General features: G+C 42.3%; 1 protein-coding gene across 7 annotated transcripts in view; it reads left to right on the forward strand.

Moving 5' to 3' along the window:
• The window catches only part of TMCC1 (transmembrane and coiled-coil domain family 1), a 114510-nt gene extending 96093 nt beyond the window's left edge, over nt 1-18417 (forward strand). For 6 of the 7 annotated variants that reach the window (XM_081852904.1, XM_081852905.1, XM_081852908.1 and 3 more), the window contains 3 exons: nt 3891-4822; nt 11791-11926; nt 13764-18417. In XM_081852904.1, the coding sequence (XP_081709030.1) occupies nt 3891-4822; nt 11791-11926; nt 13764-14078 (1383 nt within the window). In that variant the 3' untranslated portion in view covers nt 14079-18417. Of the gene's footprint in view, nt 1-2751; nt 2892-3890; nt 4823-11790; nt 11927-13763 lie in introns of those variants that run through there. The other variant, XM_081852906.1, reaches the window with a different exon arrangement.
• The last annotated feature ends 503 nt before the right edge of the window (nt 18418-18920 follow it).

An 18920-nucleotide genomic window follows, 5' to 3' on the forward strand; every position in this document is an offset into this window, starting at 1 on the left:
ATGACATCAATCCAAGGCAGTTACTCCCTGGATAAAGACACAGCACTGCTCTTGACCCAGTTTTCTGATATCTAAAAGCACTTGCTATTTGGATAGATGGGTCAACAGGTGCACATGCACAGAGAAACTTCATTTTCTTGTTCACCACTCTGTGCACTGTTTCTGAAAAAAACCTGAAACTGTAAGGAGTAGCACATTGTCAGACTAATTATAGTGTCGATTGCTATTTCTCATGAGAAATTTCAAACACACCTTCTGAAATAAGTGATTCAGACAAAAAGCCACTTAAGATCATAAGCCCTGCTGGATCACACCAAAGGGCCACCTAGTCCTATATTCTGTAGCCATAGTGGCCAACCAGATGCCTATGGCAGTGGTTTTCAACCAGTGTGCCGTGGCATTCTGGGGTACCCTGAATCATGGCCAGGGGTGCCGTGGCCAACACTGACCTCTGTCCCTCTTTTTTCCCCTCCCTCCCTCTGATGCCCTATTGCGTCTCTGCCTCCCAAAGGCTTGCACAGATGTGTGTGGCAGCAGCTGTGGCTACAAGCTCCCCAGGCAAATGGTGCCTCTGGGACTGGCCAGGGGGTGCTTCCCAGACCTCTGTGTGGCAGTGTGAGGAGGTACCTATCTTTGGGGTGGGGGGGAGAGCTCAGAGACCAGTGGTGGCAGCTGCGGCTGCCCAGAGGACTCCCAAGGAGAGAGTAGAAGAGAGGAGGCTGGGGGAACACTCCACAAGGGAGGGTGGTCAAAAAGGGGTGAGGGGCTGCCGGCAAGGGGTGACATAACTAGGCTCCTGAGCCTCACAGGGGTGCCGCAGAAAGAATGTAGTTGGTCAAGGGAGCCGTGAAGCCAAAAAGGTTGAAAACCTTTGGCCTATGGGAACCAGATGCATGCAGGAACATGAACGCAACGGAACATTCCCCACGTGCTCCCTGGCAACTGAAATTGAGTGGGGTACCGCCTCTGATACATGGCCATGGTAGCATGACAATAGTTATCAAGGACAAGACTATCAGTGGCTACCTAAAACCCTTTTAAAACCAGCTTTATTCTTTACATGCACATCAATCTCTGACTTTTGTCTTCTGGGTTTCTGGGGGTTTTCCTGTTGTTATTCTGTCTCTCACAGCTACAGTAAACCTACCATTAAAATTATGGACTGGTCATTTCTTCGTCAGAGGGCAAACGGGCAAATTTAGCAGGGGATCAAATACTTTCCCCCCTCACTGTATGTGTAACCCTTGTAAGTGTGCCTAGTGTCTAGTGTGCCATGCGCTCAGTTGAGGAACTGAGATCATTCATTTCTTATCCTGAGCAATAAAACTGTTTACACTTGGAAAGCTCCCCTTTCAGGAAGCAATTCAGTTTTGTCAAAAAGTAGGATTAATATTTACCCACTAGCTGAGAGTTTCAGTTAAAGGGCTAACTAAGGTTCCTAGTATCACCTGGTCTAAAGTTTTTTAAAAATTGATTTCAGCTTCACAGCCAAAGATTTAACAGAAGAGGGCATTAAAAAGAGTAAAGTCTGATAGCACACACAGAAGCTACATGTAAAATGAAATTTGCTGGCTATGTCGAGTTTGCAAACTGGTGTGTGTGTGTGTGTGTGTGTGTGTGTGTGTGTGTGTGTGTTTGTAGATGAGCCTTGCCCAAGAGAGTGCCTTATTTTGGTACATCTTAATTTAAGCCTTATCTACAGCACTTGGGGGATGCAGGTGGCGCTGTGGGTTAAACCACAGAGCCTAGACTTGCCAATCAGAAGGTTGGCGGTTTGAATCCCCACAATGAGTTGAGCTCCCGTTGCTCGGTCCCTGCTCCTGCCAACCTCGCAGTTCGAAAGCACGTCAAAAGTGCAAGTAGATAAATAGGTACCACTCTGGCGGAAAGGTAAATGGCATTTCCGTGCACTGCTCTGATTCGCCAGAAGTGGCTTTAGTCATGCTGGCCACATGACCCGGAAGCTGTACGCCAGAGAAAACAAAGGAAGCTGTACTCCCTCAGCCAATAAAGCGAGATGAGTGCCGCAGCCCCAGAGTCGGTCATGACTGGACCTAATGGTCAGGGGTCCCTTTACCTTTTATAGCACTTGGACAGCCTTTATCTATAGTAGGCATAGTGCAGTTTATTTTTCCTACCTACATCACCCCCTGGTGATTGCTGCTAATGGGACATGCGGTCAGTAGTTAAGGGTTGTGACCCCTCAGAGTTGTGGAACATAAATGTGTACATATTTAACTTCCTTCCATTTTTAAAGGAGGGGATTACTAATACTCCCCCCCCCAAGAAAATCCTATAGTGCTTTCAATGTCTACACCACTTGGATTTAATACTGGATCAAGTCACTCTTAAACCATTCTATTCTTCATTTTGTTTAAATAGCTTAACTTGCTCCATTGGCAGAACACAATGTGAAGGTTGGTGTGGTTTAAAGATTGCCCCTTCCTCCTTGGGTGCCTTCCACCTCAGATGACACCTTTTGGCTCCAACTCACCCTTTGCATGGGTTCTCAACTATGTGCGATAGGTAGGGCGGAATCATGTTTCATCTGCTGGCAAGTCTTTACAGCTTCCTTTGTTTTCTCTGGACTGCTTTTAAAGAGAGAGAGAGAGAGAGAGAGAGAGAGCGCGCGCCTGTGTGCTAAGAGTCCACAGCTCACATGATGTCATGCTGTTATTTTTCATGAACTAATGCCTTCCCTGTTTGGGGAGGAGCTGCTGAGTAATTAAATGATTCATTGGTTTCTGTATTAAGCCACCTTCCTTAAGACTTCATTTTACTGCATGCAGCGAGTGAGTGTAGAATAGCTTTCAGCAGAGCTATTGTAGGCATGTTGCTCCTTTGTTCAAGTCATGCACTGGGAACAGCTATTGCGGCTCAGAAAAGCCAAGGTAGGTTAGAGAAAGGGGGATCCTTTCTTCCCTATTAAAAAGAAAAAAAAAACAATTGTAGTTAAGTTTTATTAAGCGTTTACTTATTAAGAGTAGTCAATATGTTGAGAAAGTTAAATGCCAATTTCATTTCCATGTGACTTTCCCCATTGTAGACATTTTTAAGGCTTGGCTACATACCAGTATATTTTGTTTGGGAGAGTTTCAGCATCTCTGGCTGCTATGGATTTTTTGTGCTCAGTAAATTGATGTTAGATTTCAGACTCGGGTGGGTACATGAGAACGAAGGTGAATCATCCTGGAAGTTTAGATACAGTCATGATACTGATACCTCATAGTGTTGAATGAACCTTACTTCGGATGCTCACCTATTCAGCCATTTGCACAAGCATACTCCTGTTCTGGGGGATGTGGCCCCCACATTCCAACTGTATTTTTTATTTTTTTTTTTTAAAAATTATAGGCTGCTTTTCAAACCAAGTTTCACAAAGTGGTTTACAACAAATTTGGATCCGTGCTGGCCCAAGAGCGTATGTGGAAAGGAAGCATGAACACACAGTCACACAATAAGAGACTGAATTTACTTAAAAGGTTTATTTGCTATACATACTATTACTGTGCTTGCTATGTGTGCTGGAAATATACCGCTTTTGGAAGTATCACATTACTCTCTCCGTTGTACAGGATAATACATATGACCCAGCACAGTTAACTCCTTTGCTCTTCACTTTATTGAAGCTAGCGTCTGGATGAAATTTCTTGATCCTCATCCTTTTAAGTTCTCCAAAAACCGGAGAGGCTTGCTGGTATTCTTCTCACTGATTTAGAGGTTTCACCTGAACATTGAAGAACAATATCGAAAGAAACAAGATAATAATAATAATAATAATAAGTATATTTTTGCTTCATAAATGAAGCAAAGTGCATTTTGAGTGGAGGCTGCATGTTTGTAATGTTTGTAAGCAGTTTGTAATGTTCACTTTCTTATTCTTTCCCCAGATTGAGCGATTAGATGTAAGCAGTCTAGCACAAACATCCAGTGCAGTGGCCTCAAGCACAGAGTGCAGCATCAACGCAGATTCCATTGATGGAACGCCAGATCCTCAGCGCACAAAAGTGGCCATCACCCACCTGCAACAAAAAATACTGAAGTTGACTGAGCAGATCAAAATAGAGCAAACAGCTCGGGATGACAATGTGGCAGAATACCTAAAACTGGCCAATAATGCGGACAAGCAACAGAGTGCCCGCATCAAGCAGGTATTTGAGAAGAAGAATCAGAAGTCAGCCCAGACAATCCTCCAGTTGCAGAAGAAGCTAGAGCACTACCATCGGAAGCTGCGAGAGATCGAACAGAATGGTATCCCTCGACAGCCCAAAGATGTATTGAGGGATATGCACCAGGGGCTGAAAGATGTGGGAGCAAAGGTCACTGGCTTCAGCGAAGGAGTGGTAGACAGTGTTAAGGGTGGACTTTCCAGTTTCTCCCAAGCAACCCATTCGGCAGCAGGAGCTGTCGTCTCCAAACCCCGGGAGATTGCCTCACTCATTAGGAACAGGTTTGGGAGTGCAGACAATATTGCTAATCTGAAGGACTCCTTGGAAGAAGGTCAAGAAGATGGGACTGGGGGGAAAACTCTAGGCGTTCATAATTTTCAGTCAAGCCCAAAATATGGCAGCGAGGACGATTGCTCCAGTGCCACATCAGGCTCTGTGGGGGGCAACAGCACCACAGGGATCCCTGTGGGAGCACCAAGCTCCAAAACGAACACTCTGGATATGCAGAGCTCAGGGTTTGATGCAATACTGCATGAGATTCAAGAGATCAGAGAGATGCAAGGACGGCTGGAGGAATCTTTTGAGAACCTTAAGGTTCACTATCAGAGGGATTATTCCTTGATAATGCAGGCTCTGCAGGAAGAAAGATACCGGTGAGAATTTCAGTCTAACTTTTCACAGATACTACTGATGTTAAAGCACAGCTAGATGCATGCATTCATTCAGCGCTGAGTGTCTCACAGGTATCAGGCAGCACCCGTAATATATATACACATACACAATTGTCCCCTTCTACATGTGCAGGTTTCTTCTTCCAGACCTTCACCTCTTTCAGCTTGCTACTTTTCACAGCACATGCATTCTGGGTGTCTGTCCCAGTTTTGGAAACCAAAGTAGCCCTGTGCTACAGTTCCCTGCCCATCTCAAAATCCTCATCCTGATTGATGAGGGATTTTTGAGCACAACCTTTTCCAGTGATCTACATAGAGGGAGAGGGTGGAAGCCAGAGGGTTCTAGGAGCAAGAATGTTCTATGGCTGCTAAAGAAAGAAAGAAAGAAAGAAAGAAAGAAAGAAAGAAAGAAAGAAAGAAAGAAAGAAAGGCCAAAGCTAGGACTTTACTCTGGAAGCTGTGAGCCAGTGCAGTAGTTGTAATACTGGTCACCCAACACTTAACAAAATGCACTTTTCAGGCTTCAGTGCTATGCTTCTCTAAAAGTATGTGATACTTTCAGGGCCACCAAATCTTGGAGAATACTTCACCCTGTCTATTATTATGATATTGGTAGTTGCTGTTCTTTTGTTGCCTCCAAAAAGTTGTACCTTGAGTTACATATTGAAAAAAACAATGTCAGATATTTGGACTTGTTGGTCCATGACTCCATATTGAAACTGGGAGGGCTCTAATTATACAGTATTATGCTGATAGTATTTGTTCAGGCTTAGAGCAAGCAAGTGTTTTATTATTGAATAAAATAACTTACTGTATCATTTGGCATATGGCTCTTAGGATACAATATACCTTTAGGCAGCACTAATTGGTTTTGACTGTTTTTTTTTTTTGCCATTTGCAGACATTGAAGCACATAGTGTATTTTTTTTTATTCCCTTTGTTGTATTTGTAACTTTGAGGTTATATCTGCTTCATTGGGTTTAAGGGTAGTGTTAAAAAATCATTATCCTTAGAGATATTTAACTGATTGCAAAATAACAGCATTGTCCCAAGAGTTCTTCCTCATCACCCTTCTGTATCACATGAAACTAGCTTTTAGACATCTTGGTATACACTCATTAGGCCATTGTTACCTGTTCCCAGAAGTGGCTCATACGATCTCAAGTATTTCCTAATCCTGCTACTTAAGGTGATTTTAACTAGTAATTCTACTAATTAAAGCCACAGTTTCCTGCATGCACTCTGTGTTCTCTTCCACTAGCTGTGGCCCTTTCCCAGATCAGTTTTTTTCAGACATTACTATGACTAGACTCTTTTTTCCCGTAGGGTGAGATAATGTATTCATGATTTTTAAACACTCACATTGCATTTGGTTGTTGTAACGTACATCTACACCAAATTTATTAAACTGGTTTAAGCACCATAGCCCCCAACCATGAAACTTTGAGAATTGTAATTTTCTAATGCTGTAAGTTCTCCAACCCCTCTTCTATTCTTTATGTTTTTATGTGTTAAACTAGTTCAGTTTATAGGGACGCGGGTGGCGCTGTAGGTTAAACCACAGAGCCTAGGACTTGCTGATCAGAAGGTCGGCGGTTCGAATCCCCGCGACAGGGTGAGCTCCCGTTGCTCGGTCCCTGTTCCTGCCAACCTAGCAGTTCAAAAGCACGTCAAAGTGCAAGTAGATAAATAGGTACCGCTCCGGTGGGAAGGTAAACGACGTTTCCGTGTGCTGCTCTGGTTCGCCAGAAGCGGCTTAGTCATGCTGGCCACATGACCCGGAAGCTGTATGCCGGCTCCCTCGGCCAATAAAGCGAGATGAGCGCCGCAACCCCAGAGTCAGTCACGACTGGACCCAATGGTCAGGGGGCCCCTTTAGCTTTACCTTAGTTCAGTTTATAGTTGGTATCTGTAGCATTAAGCTGCAAGGAGGGAAAAAAGCACACTTGTTGTCAAATATATATTATCTCCTATGTGCCATAAAATAGTAAGAAAGGCCTAGGCTTAGTGGTAGAGCACCTCTTTTACATGCAGAAGCTTCAGCCCCCAGCATCTCGGGATAGTCTGACTCCGTGTAAGGCAGCTTCCTATGTCAGTCACATGTCTGAGTTCTATGTGTGTGCAGAGCCCCTCTGTCAGGAAGATTCTATAGCTAGACACAGAGTTTTGGCAGATGCCTGGCTGCCATCCTCTGTTTATAAGGAAAAGTTGCTTATATAAATAGTTATGTTTCCTAACAGAAAGGAGGTTAATTGCACTCCTTTACTATAAAGCTAAAATCATGCTGTCTTCCCTCTCCCCTCTTCCCCTCAGTAGTGTGGAAGTTCCCTTTCTGGCAGCTTTTGTAGCTGTTACTGCCATTAAAGCACTGAAGATAAAACAAAGAGCATTGCGTCAAAAGATTTATTTGTTGGCTCTCATTGCCCTTTTTACTGTGTAAGGTTCCTTGCTGAGGGATTAGTAAAATCCACTTTAAGACCCCCAAAAGATGGTGCTCTCCCTTGGCCTTGGTGAAGTGATAACTGATGCCAAGAAAGCATATGATAGTTTGCTGAAGGCCATAGGTAGAACCGGTATGGGAGTTCAAGGCAGGCATTTCTCCGTTCTTGTGTTTAAAAATGACCCCAGTATGAAAGTCAGGGGGTTACACCAAAGGGTTCTGTTTCCTGTACGAAATTTTATTTCTCTAATGCAGTGGTAGCCAGTGTGGTTACCTTCATAGATGGTTGGATCTCAGTTTCCTGTCCGTTGGTCATGCTAGCTGGGGCTGATGGGAATTAGAGTCCTGTGATCGTTAGGGGACACCGTGTTAGCGATCCCTGCTCTAATTAGAGTAGTTGGTGTTGCATGTAGTTTGTTTATCATTCCCTGTTTGTCTGCAGCCTGCCTTCTTGCTGATGGTAGTGTAGTTAGTTGCCTTTGTTCGCTGAGACTTGGTGCTGCTAGAGGTGTCTCATCTTCTGATTTCCCCCTTTCCATTCCACCCAGCCAGCATTTTTTGATGACAATATGATTTTCGCAAGTCACTTCTGCCCTGTGCTGTAGTGTCAGAAGTTATTAGAAGCCTTGGCAGAAGCTGTGCCTCCTGTCCATTGGGCAGTTGATGTGGCCTCATAGTCCAGACTGATTAGCCACTCCTTTTACTTCCCTCTTTGGTAATCCAGCTCTATCTGCATGTCTGTTCTTTTTGCAATCGATCCTTTATCAGTGAGACCAAACTCCAAAATAGCCTGTTGCTTAATAGCTTTGAGAATATAGCTGATGTTTACTTGATAAAACAGGACTTTATGTGCTGTCATCAGTTTCTACTGAGTCTCTCTTGTTACAATTTATGCCTGAAGCTTTCTTTACAGAGCGAAAAATGACTTTAGATAGCTTAGATGCACTCCGTTCACTCACAGGCTGCCAGTCTTCATGGGATCATCTTAGAAGCTCAATTAGTGTGTTGTGCTGCATTTGTATTTCAGTTTGTACAAGTTTAATCCCTTTGATCTCCATTCTGTTGCTGTTTAATTCTAGTCTACCAAGATAGCCTTGAGACCGGTCATTTAGTGCTTTGCTGGCTTGTGATATGCAGAACTTTGTTTTGGAGACTTCTCTTATAGTCTCAATTTGAAATCATGATGTAAAAAGTGATGCATATTATGTGGAGCTTTAGAACAGTGGGTACTTATGCTAACCACAAAATATACAGGCACATCCTGTACCACACACACAATATTTTTTTATTATTATTTATTTATTTTTTTTGTATACAAGGGTGTGCATTTGCTACTTCAAAACAGATGTCTAGCACAGTCAGTAAGAGCATGAGACTCTTAATCTCAGGGTCATGGGTTCGAGCCCCAAGTTGGGCAAAATGATTCCTGTCTTACAGGGGGTTGGACTAGATGACCCTCATGGTCCCTTCCAACTCCACATTCTATGATTCAAGTGAAATGCTGGGTTTGAGACCTCTTACTGCTAGATCAAAACAACCAGCTTTAAAAAATCGTTATGGCATGTTCCAATCAATTTACGTCTTGGGTGTCCTATAGATGTTAAAGCGGTGCTGCAGGAGCTTCCCATAGCAGTGCTGTGACATCTAAAGGGAGCATTGGATGTTTCATCATTAAAGAGAAAATTGGGCACCCCTTCAGAGGCAGCAAGTCTTGTTTGCACTGCAGCAAATTAAAATCGCCCCCAACTATTAGATCATGGGCAAATATCTACGTATGCTGCGGAACCCAGGCAGTAAGCACCCAGAGTACTGCAAAAATGTCAGTTAAAATTCAGAATGTTAAGGGAGTTGCAGTACATGCAGTACCTACTCAGCAGTAAGCCCCATTGAGCTCAAAAGAACTTAAATGCGTGTGGGATTGCAGCTCTGAATAACATCACAGTGCTCAGCCCATATACCTTCAGTTCATTTAATGAATTGATATTGCCCTTCAGCAGGTATATCCAAGGCAGAAAAAACAAATACGTTATAAAACAATCAATACAAGAGAAGGATTAAAGTATCTCATCAAATTCAAAGCATGGGAAAATAAAATGGGCTGTACCTGGCACCAAAAAGACATTAATGCAGGCCCCAGGCAAGCCTCTTAGGAAGAAAATTCCCTGAGTGAGGCACCACAAATAAAAGGAATGTTTTGATAGCATGGTAACATGTTACATATTTGGTATTATTCTTTGCCCTCTGATACAGGGCCTTGGAGAGAGCTGAAAATTGCAGATTTTTTTTTACAAAAATGTCCTATTGGCGTTTATAACTGATCCCCTTGGTACTCTGACTGCAGTGTTTCCAAAAACACAATAATCTCACAATATAGGACACAATAAACCCAAAATACCACTCTATATTAGTAAGCTTCAGTGCCTGCATGCTCTGAGGGTGCTGTAGGGTCATTGAAGGTTTCTACTCAAGGTAGAGGTTTGCTGCCTTTACAGAAAAATACTGACAGGTTGGACTAACCCCTGCCTTTTCTGCAAATACCTCCCCAAACCTCCCTAATGAAGATTGTACGTGTCCATTCCTCTGCTGTTGAAGAATATCACTGGTAGGAGAAGGTAACAAGGTGGTTTAATTGGCAAAAGGCAGGCAAGCATGGCTAGTTTCTGTCCAGTGAACAGAAGACATTTCTGGGCAGGAAAAGGGTAAGGAGGCTCTTCCACATCCAGAGATTACAAGGTGCCAGCCTCCTTAAGGTTCTCTTACACGCTATGGTGAGAAGATGGACTCGGTGCCAAATTTTGTTTTTTAGTGTCAGTTTGTCTGAGCCAGATTTTCCTTCTTATCCTTTATACTCACTCGCTCTGTGAAAGCACCTGTGATGCCGAGATGTTGAGCAAAACCATCCTTCCTTTGTTGTGAAGCTATCACCCATAGGTGGGAGGAAATACTTGGCTTGGAAAGAGTGTTTTCTTTGGTATACTTCACCCAAGCCAAATTCTGCCCCTGGACCCTCTGAATGTTTCAAGGATGTTGAGCAGAATCAACCTTTCTCCACTGCCAAGGCAATGTGGCAAAGTGTTCCCTTGTGAGCCAGTGGTTTGCATATGTTCTCCAGTGAAAACTGCATATAAACCTACTCAGCCTTTTGGGATCCACCTGTCAACTAATGCTACCTTTTAAGTACTATTCCCTCCCCCAACCCCCTTTATAATTGCAAATATAAGAATATCACACCAGTTGCTAATTCAGGACATGTATTTTTTCCTCCATTTTAGTATACATAGCTAGGCAGCTTATACAGTGGTACCTCGGGTTACATACGCTTCAGGTTACAGACTCCGCTAACCCAGAAATATTACCTCGGGTTAAGAACTTTGCTTCAGGATGAGAACAGAAATTGTGCAGCGGCGGCAGCAGGAGGCCCCATTAGCTAATGTGGTGCTTCATGTTAAGAACAGTTTCAGGTTAAGAATGGACCTCCGGAACGGATTAAGTACTTAACCCGAGGTACCACTGTATTTGCATAGAGGGGAGGCAGCAAGTGAGGCTGTCTCTTAAAGGGGCTGCATAACAGTAACAGTGTGCTGTCATGAAAAGGAAACCAGCCCTAGAAATAAGAAAAGGCCCTTGTCATGCGAACATGTTTGGACACCTCTGTGGCACTTCCTACAATTTGAGATGCCCTTATTTGAGTTCATTATACTGGGTGCCTTTCAATTTATGCTTAGAAGGCTATAGAAAGCCCACTGATATGTGCTGTAACGTTGGTGTGAAGTGATTCCCGGCCCAGAAGCCATCCATAATGTTTTGTACCAGCTGCACAAAGGGCTGACTTCTCTAGAATCTGATTAGAGTTTAAGAATGTTAAATAGCCCTGTCAGAGCAAGAATACAGTTGATGAGGCAACCCAGGGTTCCTTTTGAACATATATTATTATAGTTGTGCAAGGTTACCTAGTTATGTTTTTCCCACGTGTCATTATGCCCACGTGCGGCATGTGAACAGCAGGAAATTTAAAGCCTGATGTGAAACTACACAAAGAAAATCGAAACCCTTGAATTCCAGGATACACTTTCCTATATTTAATTTGTTTTGAAATTTAAACCCTGCCTTTCTTTGTAAGTTTAAAGCTGCATTTTAAAAAGTCCATAAAACATGCAGAATCTTCAGGACTTTCAAATGAGGTAGATTTAGCTGCTTACCAGTGAAAATCTCAGTTTTACTGTCTTAGAGCACTTTAAGACCTACACGGGTGTGGGAATATGTATTAAGTTTCCTGCCATCACATTGAATCCACCAGTCTTTGGTAATATGGCACCTTGCGTGAGGCCAAAATTTCGCACCCCCTCAGCTCAGTGCCGTTTGGGGGAACTGTCCACACCACCCTAAATCCAGCACTGCTACCAACTCTGGTTTTCAAAATGGTTGGTCATCTCTTTGAGCCTGAGTTTGCAAAGAAATGCAAAGTAGATACTTTTAAAATATGTTTGACGGCCATATTTCTCTGTTCTAGATGTGAACGGCTAGAAGAGCAGCTGAATGACCTGACTGAGCTCCACCAGAATGAGATCCTTAATTTAAAGCAGGAATTGGCCAGCATGGAGGAAAAAATAGCTTATCAGTCTTATGAACGTGCCAGAGACATCCAGGTTGGTGAAAGTGACAAGCAAATTGAAAATGGTCAACTGATTATATTTTTCTTAACTATTGAGCTGGTTCAGTTTCCGCTTTAATTTTCATTAATAGTGGAATCAGATTTTGTATTCGCTGTATGCCCTGTATTCTGAATTACATTTATCTCATTGTTTTTACTGCAGGAGTCTTGGTTAACAGGAGCCAGATAACCATCTACAGTACTCTCAAAAGTTCAAATGAGAGTTTGCCTCCATATTTGAGGGAAGCTATAATAAAGCTTTTCCATGTGTGTTTGGGCCAAAATACTGCCCTGTGAAGCATAAGAGTTTTTTTATAGTATTTTCTCTAGTTAGCTGATGGCAGGATGTGTCTGTCACTAATTTGAATCCTATCTGTACAAATGTTGAATTAAAAACAGTAGCTGGCTTTGTATATCCTCTCAAGCCTTTCAGGAAGCAACCTATTCCATTTTTCTTTCCCAAATAAGGATGTGTTTTGAGGGGGAAAGTTTTTGGTCTGGTATGTCAAGTATTTGAAATTCAGAAGTCTGAAAAGTTGAACTTGGAGAGTTGCAGCTGCAAAATAAACACCAAGAACAAGTACCCAAGCCCTTGCCTGACCACAGTGAAATACTTTCTTACTTGTTTCACATTCACCCAAGTTATAAAGCCAAAGTAATCCCTTACAGGGTTGTTGTTATTATTCCAGCTGGGGGAAACAGTGTTCAAAATTCTGCCACATAAACTGTCCAAGTGTGTAGTAGTAGTAGTAGTAATAATAATAATAATAATAATAATAATAATAATTTATACCCCGCCCATCTGGCTGGGTTTCCCCAGCCACTCTGGGTGGCTTCCAACAGAATATTAAAATAATCTATTAAACATTAAAAGCTTCCCTAAACAGGGCTGCCTTCAGATGTCTGCTAAAAGTCTGGTAGTTGTTTTTCTCTTTGACATCTGGTGGTAGGGCGTTCCACAGGGCGGGTGCCACTACCGAGAAGGCCCTCTGTCTGTGTAGGTGTTGATTTTAAATTAGAGAGGTGCATTCAACCCCTTCTGGTTCAATGGTAATTATAATAGTAATAAAAATGGTAATAATAATCATCAGAATAAACAATTTTCACCAGCTGTACTGTGTCTGGAGCACTTATATTATAAACTGCCACCATTGTTGGTGAGGGGTATGAGACACAAGTATTCATGCTGGGATGTGTGGGGTGGTGTTCAGGCAGGTAGCTGAAATTGAGCTGGGAACTAGCATTAGTCTACCTTTCCTGAAGAGCTATGTCTCTTCATTCAATCCCAGAGTTGCACTGTTTATAACAGTGGCCTGTGATATGAAAGCATGAAATGGAAAACAGGTAGGATCCACTGTCCTCTACTATTGCTGAGGCTGAATCTATCATGCCACCAAGGCTTGTGAAAGTACTGTTGCAAATGCAATAAGCAACTTGCATTGTGGTTGGATCTGCTTGTTTGCATTGCGAATTGCCTGTATGCACTATGCAGCACGAAGGGAATTTTTGCTACAGGACATGAATCCAACAAGTGTTACTCATATCCTGTGCAGTGTGAGTAAGGCTGCAGGAATGCCTGAGGTATTGAACTCCCAAACTTTATTTAGACTCAGGATATGCAAAACCAGTTCTTCACCCATGTCCTTGGCACCTTGGCGTGATTCCAACCAAATGTGTCCAGGAACCCACTGCAGTTTTTGACCCATTTGAGTAGGAAGCAATACAGAACAAGGCCAGCCTCTCTCCCTTCCCCATTTTTGGATGAAACCAACATGCATATGCATGAGATAAGGTGTTGTGCAGTTACTGATTCATTCTCTTACTCTCAACAGGAGGCGCTGGAGGCATGTCAAACCAGAATCTCAAAGATGGAACTGCAGCAGCAACAGCAGCAAGTTGTCCAGTTGGAAGGTCTTGAAAATGCCACTGCCAGAAACCTCCTGGGCAAACTAATTAACATCCTCTTGGCTGTCATGGCCGTTCTGTTGGTCTTTGTCTCCACCGTGGCCAACTGTGTTGTCCCCCTCATGAAAACTCGCAGCAGGACGTTCAGCACTTTATTTATAGTGGTCTTCGTTGCCTTTTTGTGGAAGCACTGGGACGCCATCACTGGCTACTTGGAACGGTTCTTTTCTCCCCCTAGATGATGTCGAGAAGAGCTGGCTGTTGCCCTACCCACTCTGGTTTGCTCTGGCAAGTGAGCATGGCAAAGCTTAATCAGCCACTCCTTCCTCTGCTGAAGTTTTAAAGTGTCAGAGTGTGAATTTGTTTACAGTTAAAATAACATTTTCTCTCTATGAGACACATTGGCAATAGTATTTTTTAGATTTTATTCAAGAGCTCTTTTTGGCAAAAAAACAAAAAACAAAACCCTGGATACTTTTTATGTAGCATGGTTCTCTTTGGATGCAAATCTTTAAGTTTCCTTAAATGTACAAAAATAAAACACCAATTTGGAGCACACCAATGGGCAATTTAAATTATGGCAAACTACTGTACTAAACCTGTTGGGGGAGAGGAGAAGACAGTTACATAAAGCGTAATAAAGATTAATCTAGTGCACAGTGACACCGTGACGATCCCATAATGCTACTGTGAAACCTGACCACATTCCATGTCCGAATGTATAGCTTCAGGGTGGCTTTCTCTAACGGAAGACCAGTGCAATGCATGGAAGTCCCTGGATCTGTTGCTGGGTTGGCCTCTTCTGCTAACCACCCTCTTTCTGCAAGGCCTATTAAACTTTTTGGCTAGCTATATGAAGTGGACAAGTTATGCCAGACATAGTTACTGCACAGTTGTACTACAGTATTTTGAAGTAGCCCTTTAAATACTTTAAGCAAATGCCCTTGGTCGCACTTTTACGGTTTTTTAATATATGTATAGTCACAGATTTAAAAATCCGAATGGCATACTTGAAGAGTGTAATACTCAAACTCTCAGTGCTTCCTTATTGTTTCTAATAGGATTTTTTATTATTCTTATTGGGGGTTGTTTTTGAACTTAGTGGTGGGCAGGGTCATCATCTCTCTCTCTTTTTGTTTTCCTTTAAAATAAAGAAGTGATGTTCTGAAATGAAGAGATGTGTGAATAAGTGTGAGCTGTCTTATCCTGAAACAGTTTTGGAGAAGGCAGGAAACAGCTTCAAGTACATCTTGAGTGCAGACCTATTCAGGTGTGATTTGTATTCTCCCTAACTTGCCGATGCAGCATCACAAAGAGAGCTCTCTCTCCTCCTCTTAGTCTTCGCATAGTGTCTTTTTCTTTTAAAAGGTGTGGCGGGCAGGTCTGTTACATATAGAGAACTGAATACTTTCCAGAGAGTAAAGAAATCCTTGTCTGACGTAAGGAGAGATGAAAACTAACTTTTGAAACTGCCAAGTGAGTGAGCTGAAGTTCTGCTCCGAAAATAAAATTGGTACTTGGAAGTCGTAATCTCACGGATAGTCCATAGGTTTTATATTTTCAGTTTAGATTCTTGCATACCAAAGCTAGGCTTGTGGCTGAATAGCCTACATCCAGTCAACTTCAGGTCTGTTCTGAAAGTTGCCCTGTATCTTTAAGGGAAGGGTAAACACTTAAGAAAACATCAGATCAAAAGGCCAATCCCTTAGATATTCCCAGATTTAATTTACTGTTCAAATAAACCCCTGATAATGGAAACCAAAGTTATCCTGTTAGCAAGCTGGCAGTGTTCACTGTTGGTGGGTTTTTTGGTGTTTAGAGCCCTTCTGTGCATCTTGTTCTCATATAGTATGTGATGGAGAGAGTCTCCTTCCCTCTATAAGTAATAATATATTGTACAGCTTTACTGACTGATGGTTGTACATTACCAAGAAATGGGGGGAAGTGTAACTGCCAATGGCTTGTACTGGTTCATTCTCCATCCACATTCATATTGACTGTCAAGATTATGTCCCAGAGTGGGGAGAGAGAGAGAGAATGTTGTCCTGGGCAAGACATGCAGTTAGGGGAGAAGTGTCATAAGAAATGACCGCTTGTTCCTCTGCTTTCCTTTTTGGAAACATGTGAACTGGTCCTGGGACTGGAACAAAACTGTGACATGTTTCTTTCAGGAGCCTTTTTCTTTTTTACACTGGCCAATAGGGTTTATATCTCTGGAATTCAGATTCATTCTTAATTCTGGCTCACTGTACTCATTGTGAAACAATTTCATTGTTTTTTAAAAGTCTGTTTTACATCGTTGGAATTCAGTAATTTATTGTAACATACCCTTGTTCAGTATTGCATCTTAAGAAATTAACAGTGCCCAAGTGACCTGAAATAATGTGGAATATGAAGTCCAGGAACTCTTGCTGTTAGGGCTTTATCCTCTAGAACTGCGTAACCATTTCCCTTGCTTTCCTGAATGGTTGCTATCAGCCAGCAGCGAGAAACCTTCCCCCTGCCCTAGTCATGGTTCAAGAGATTCAGCGTATCACTTTTCAGATTCACAGCTCTTTATATACTCAGGTTCCTCAATCTAATAACATTACACCTCATTGTCACTGAGCAAATATCTGCTTGTCCTTCTAAGGAATTGCCAGTTTCAACAGACTCAAGCCAAAAAATAAATAAACAAACATTCCTGTTTCCCTAGACTTGCAGATACAGAATGAATTTGTTAGTATTCCCATTCCCATTTATACTGATCTGCCATGACAATAATCTCTCTTAAGTTTATGCCCACTTTACTTGATACAGCATCCGACTCTCCACCCTTTCTCAATTTTCACGGTATTTCATTAAAAAAAATACTAAAGGAAGCAACAAGGGCAGGCTTTGGTCTGCATTCTGAAGTGCTTGAAATGAGCCTCTTCCAGGAACTCGTATCCTGGCATCTCCTTCAGGTTTTTGATGGTACTCTGAATTCACTGTAGATTTGTTTAGCCCAGGATACAAACCAATACAAAGTGGATGATGAATGAGCACTTTGTTACTCATTACTCATTAAAGTCTAAAAGGAGGGGGTGGCGCTTAATTCCATCCCCTGTAAAAATGCATTTATGGTTTCTGAATTCTGAGTGTACCATAAACAAACTGTCCTGTTTACCAGAAGGAAAATGATTGATAGAACCCCTGATCTCCAGGACTGTTCTGTGAAGGTCTTTTGGCTTACAGTTATAAGCGATTCTCAATACCATCATATTTCTGAAAGATTGCCAAAAGTGCTTTGTGTTGTTGAATCCTATCTGTCAACTCTCCTAACCTGACTCCTGTCTTGTCATTTTGCCATTTGTATTTTTACTTTATTTTATTTTGGTTCTCCCTACCATTGGTCTAAAGGGCTGTGGCTGCATCAAATTGTTTAAGAGATGTTAATTATTTCAGAAATGTGAACTAGCTTTAAAACTCCCATCCCATTTGCAAGTGCTGTGTTCTTTTTCTTGAAGGTGAAGCATTCCTGGACGACTTGTTTAAAGGCAGTGTCTGCCAGTGAATGAGTGAGTGTGTGTGTGTGTGTGTGTGTGTGTGTGTGTGTGTGTGTGTAACATTACTCTTACTATTGCTCTTTTTACTGCTGTGGACCTCCTTGAGTTACAGAATTATTTTTCCATATAATTTCTTATTTGGAGAGGGTGAAGTGTTTAATATATTAATCACATATCAGCTGATCACAAAAAGGAATAAATGTAGCAGACTGCCTTGAAGGAAAGATGTGATATTTTAACATGCTTACCATGCTTCATGAAACATTTTCAGTCCTACTCAAGAGTAGATCCACTGAAATTCATGGGCATAAATTAACCATGCCTGTAAATTTCTGTGGCTCTGCTCTGATTACAACATGGTTGGAAAGAACCCTATTTGCCTTTTTTTTTTTTTTTTTTTTTTACTAAAGTGAAAAAGTTAACCATGTTTTGATTTTCTTTCATACCTCCCACCATTGCATATGATGCCTCATATGTTCTGAGCGTATCCTCAAGGGATAACATTGTGTTCACAGTGATTACTTAATTAGTTTATTCCAACTTCGTGGACACCTAAAAACCTGATGTCGTTGAGGAGGTCTGTAGGTTTGTGCATTGGCCAGCTGGGTCATGATCTTTCTTCTACATGGGGTGGGGGTAGGACTTGTAAGAAATGAAAGCTGCAAGCAGTAGAAACCAAGAAGCCAGCTCCTGACGGAGGGAGGGAGGGAGGCAGGTGTTTTGCCCTCGCTGGATCGCTTGCCAGTTTCTAAGAGAATTCTGAATGTGGCTAAAAGAGGTCTGTGTGTCTGTATTGTGTATGCCAGGTGGAACCGTGCATCAGTAGGCAACTGACATAGCTGTAAGTGTGGTTTTTTAAGAAGTATAAAACTAAAAACTCACTTGCACAGGAGGAAGAGTTACAGAAATGACACTTGTGAACGTAACACTGTAGTTTATAGGTATTTTAAGCTGCTAATTGTTGAGAGGGATTGACATTTGTCTTGTCTGATCGTCACAGGCTTGTCTGTGGCTTACACTGTATATAAAATTAAATAAAGACCTCAGATATTAAGTGCTGTGTGACTTCAGTGTTGTCTAGGGAGGGGTTGGGCAGGGAACCAACGCAATGGTGTGACGATATTCGAGCTATCAACCGCTGTTTTGGTCCTGTGAGGGAAAGGAATATCCAACCCGGAAATGGGGGAGGGAGCCGAAGTAGCATGGCGAAAAGTTGATTTTTGTCAAAGTTTGTGTGGCCTTTTCCTTTGGCCATGTGCTTACATTATCAAGTCCTTTGACCGCATACAAGGCTGCTGTATAGCGAGTCAAAATTGGTCCATCTAGTTCAGTACTGTCTGCTCTGACTGACAGAGCCTCTCCAAAGTCTTAAGCAGTGGTCTTTTTCCCAGCCCAGCTGTCAATGGAGATGCCGGAAATTCAAGCTGAGACCTACTGTATACAAAGCAATGTGTTCTGTGCTGCCCCAGCAGTGGGTTTCAAACTTTCCACCTTCCAGGAACCCTAACCACACCCATCTGTCTTCCAATAAACTTCTTCACATCATTTGCCAAGTGA

The sequence above is a fragment of the Podarcis erhardii genome (assembly GCF_964252035.2).
Source record: "Podarcis erhardii genome assembly, chromosome: 2".
Lineage (NCBI taxonomy): Eukaryota > Metazoa > Chordata > Lepidosauria > Squamata > Lacertidae > Podarcis > Podarcis erhardii.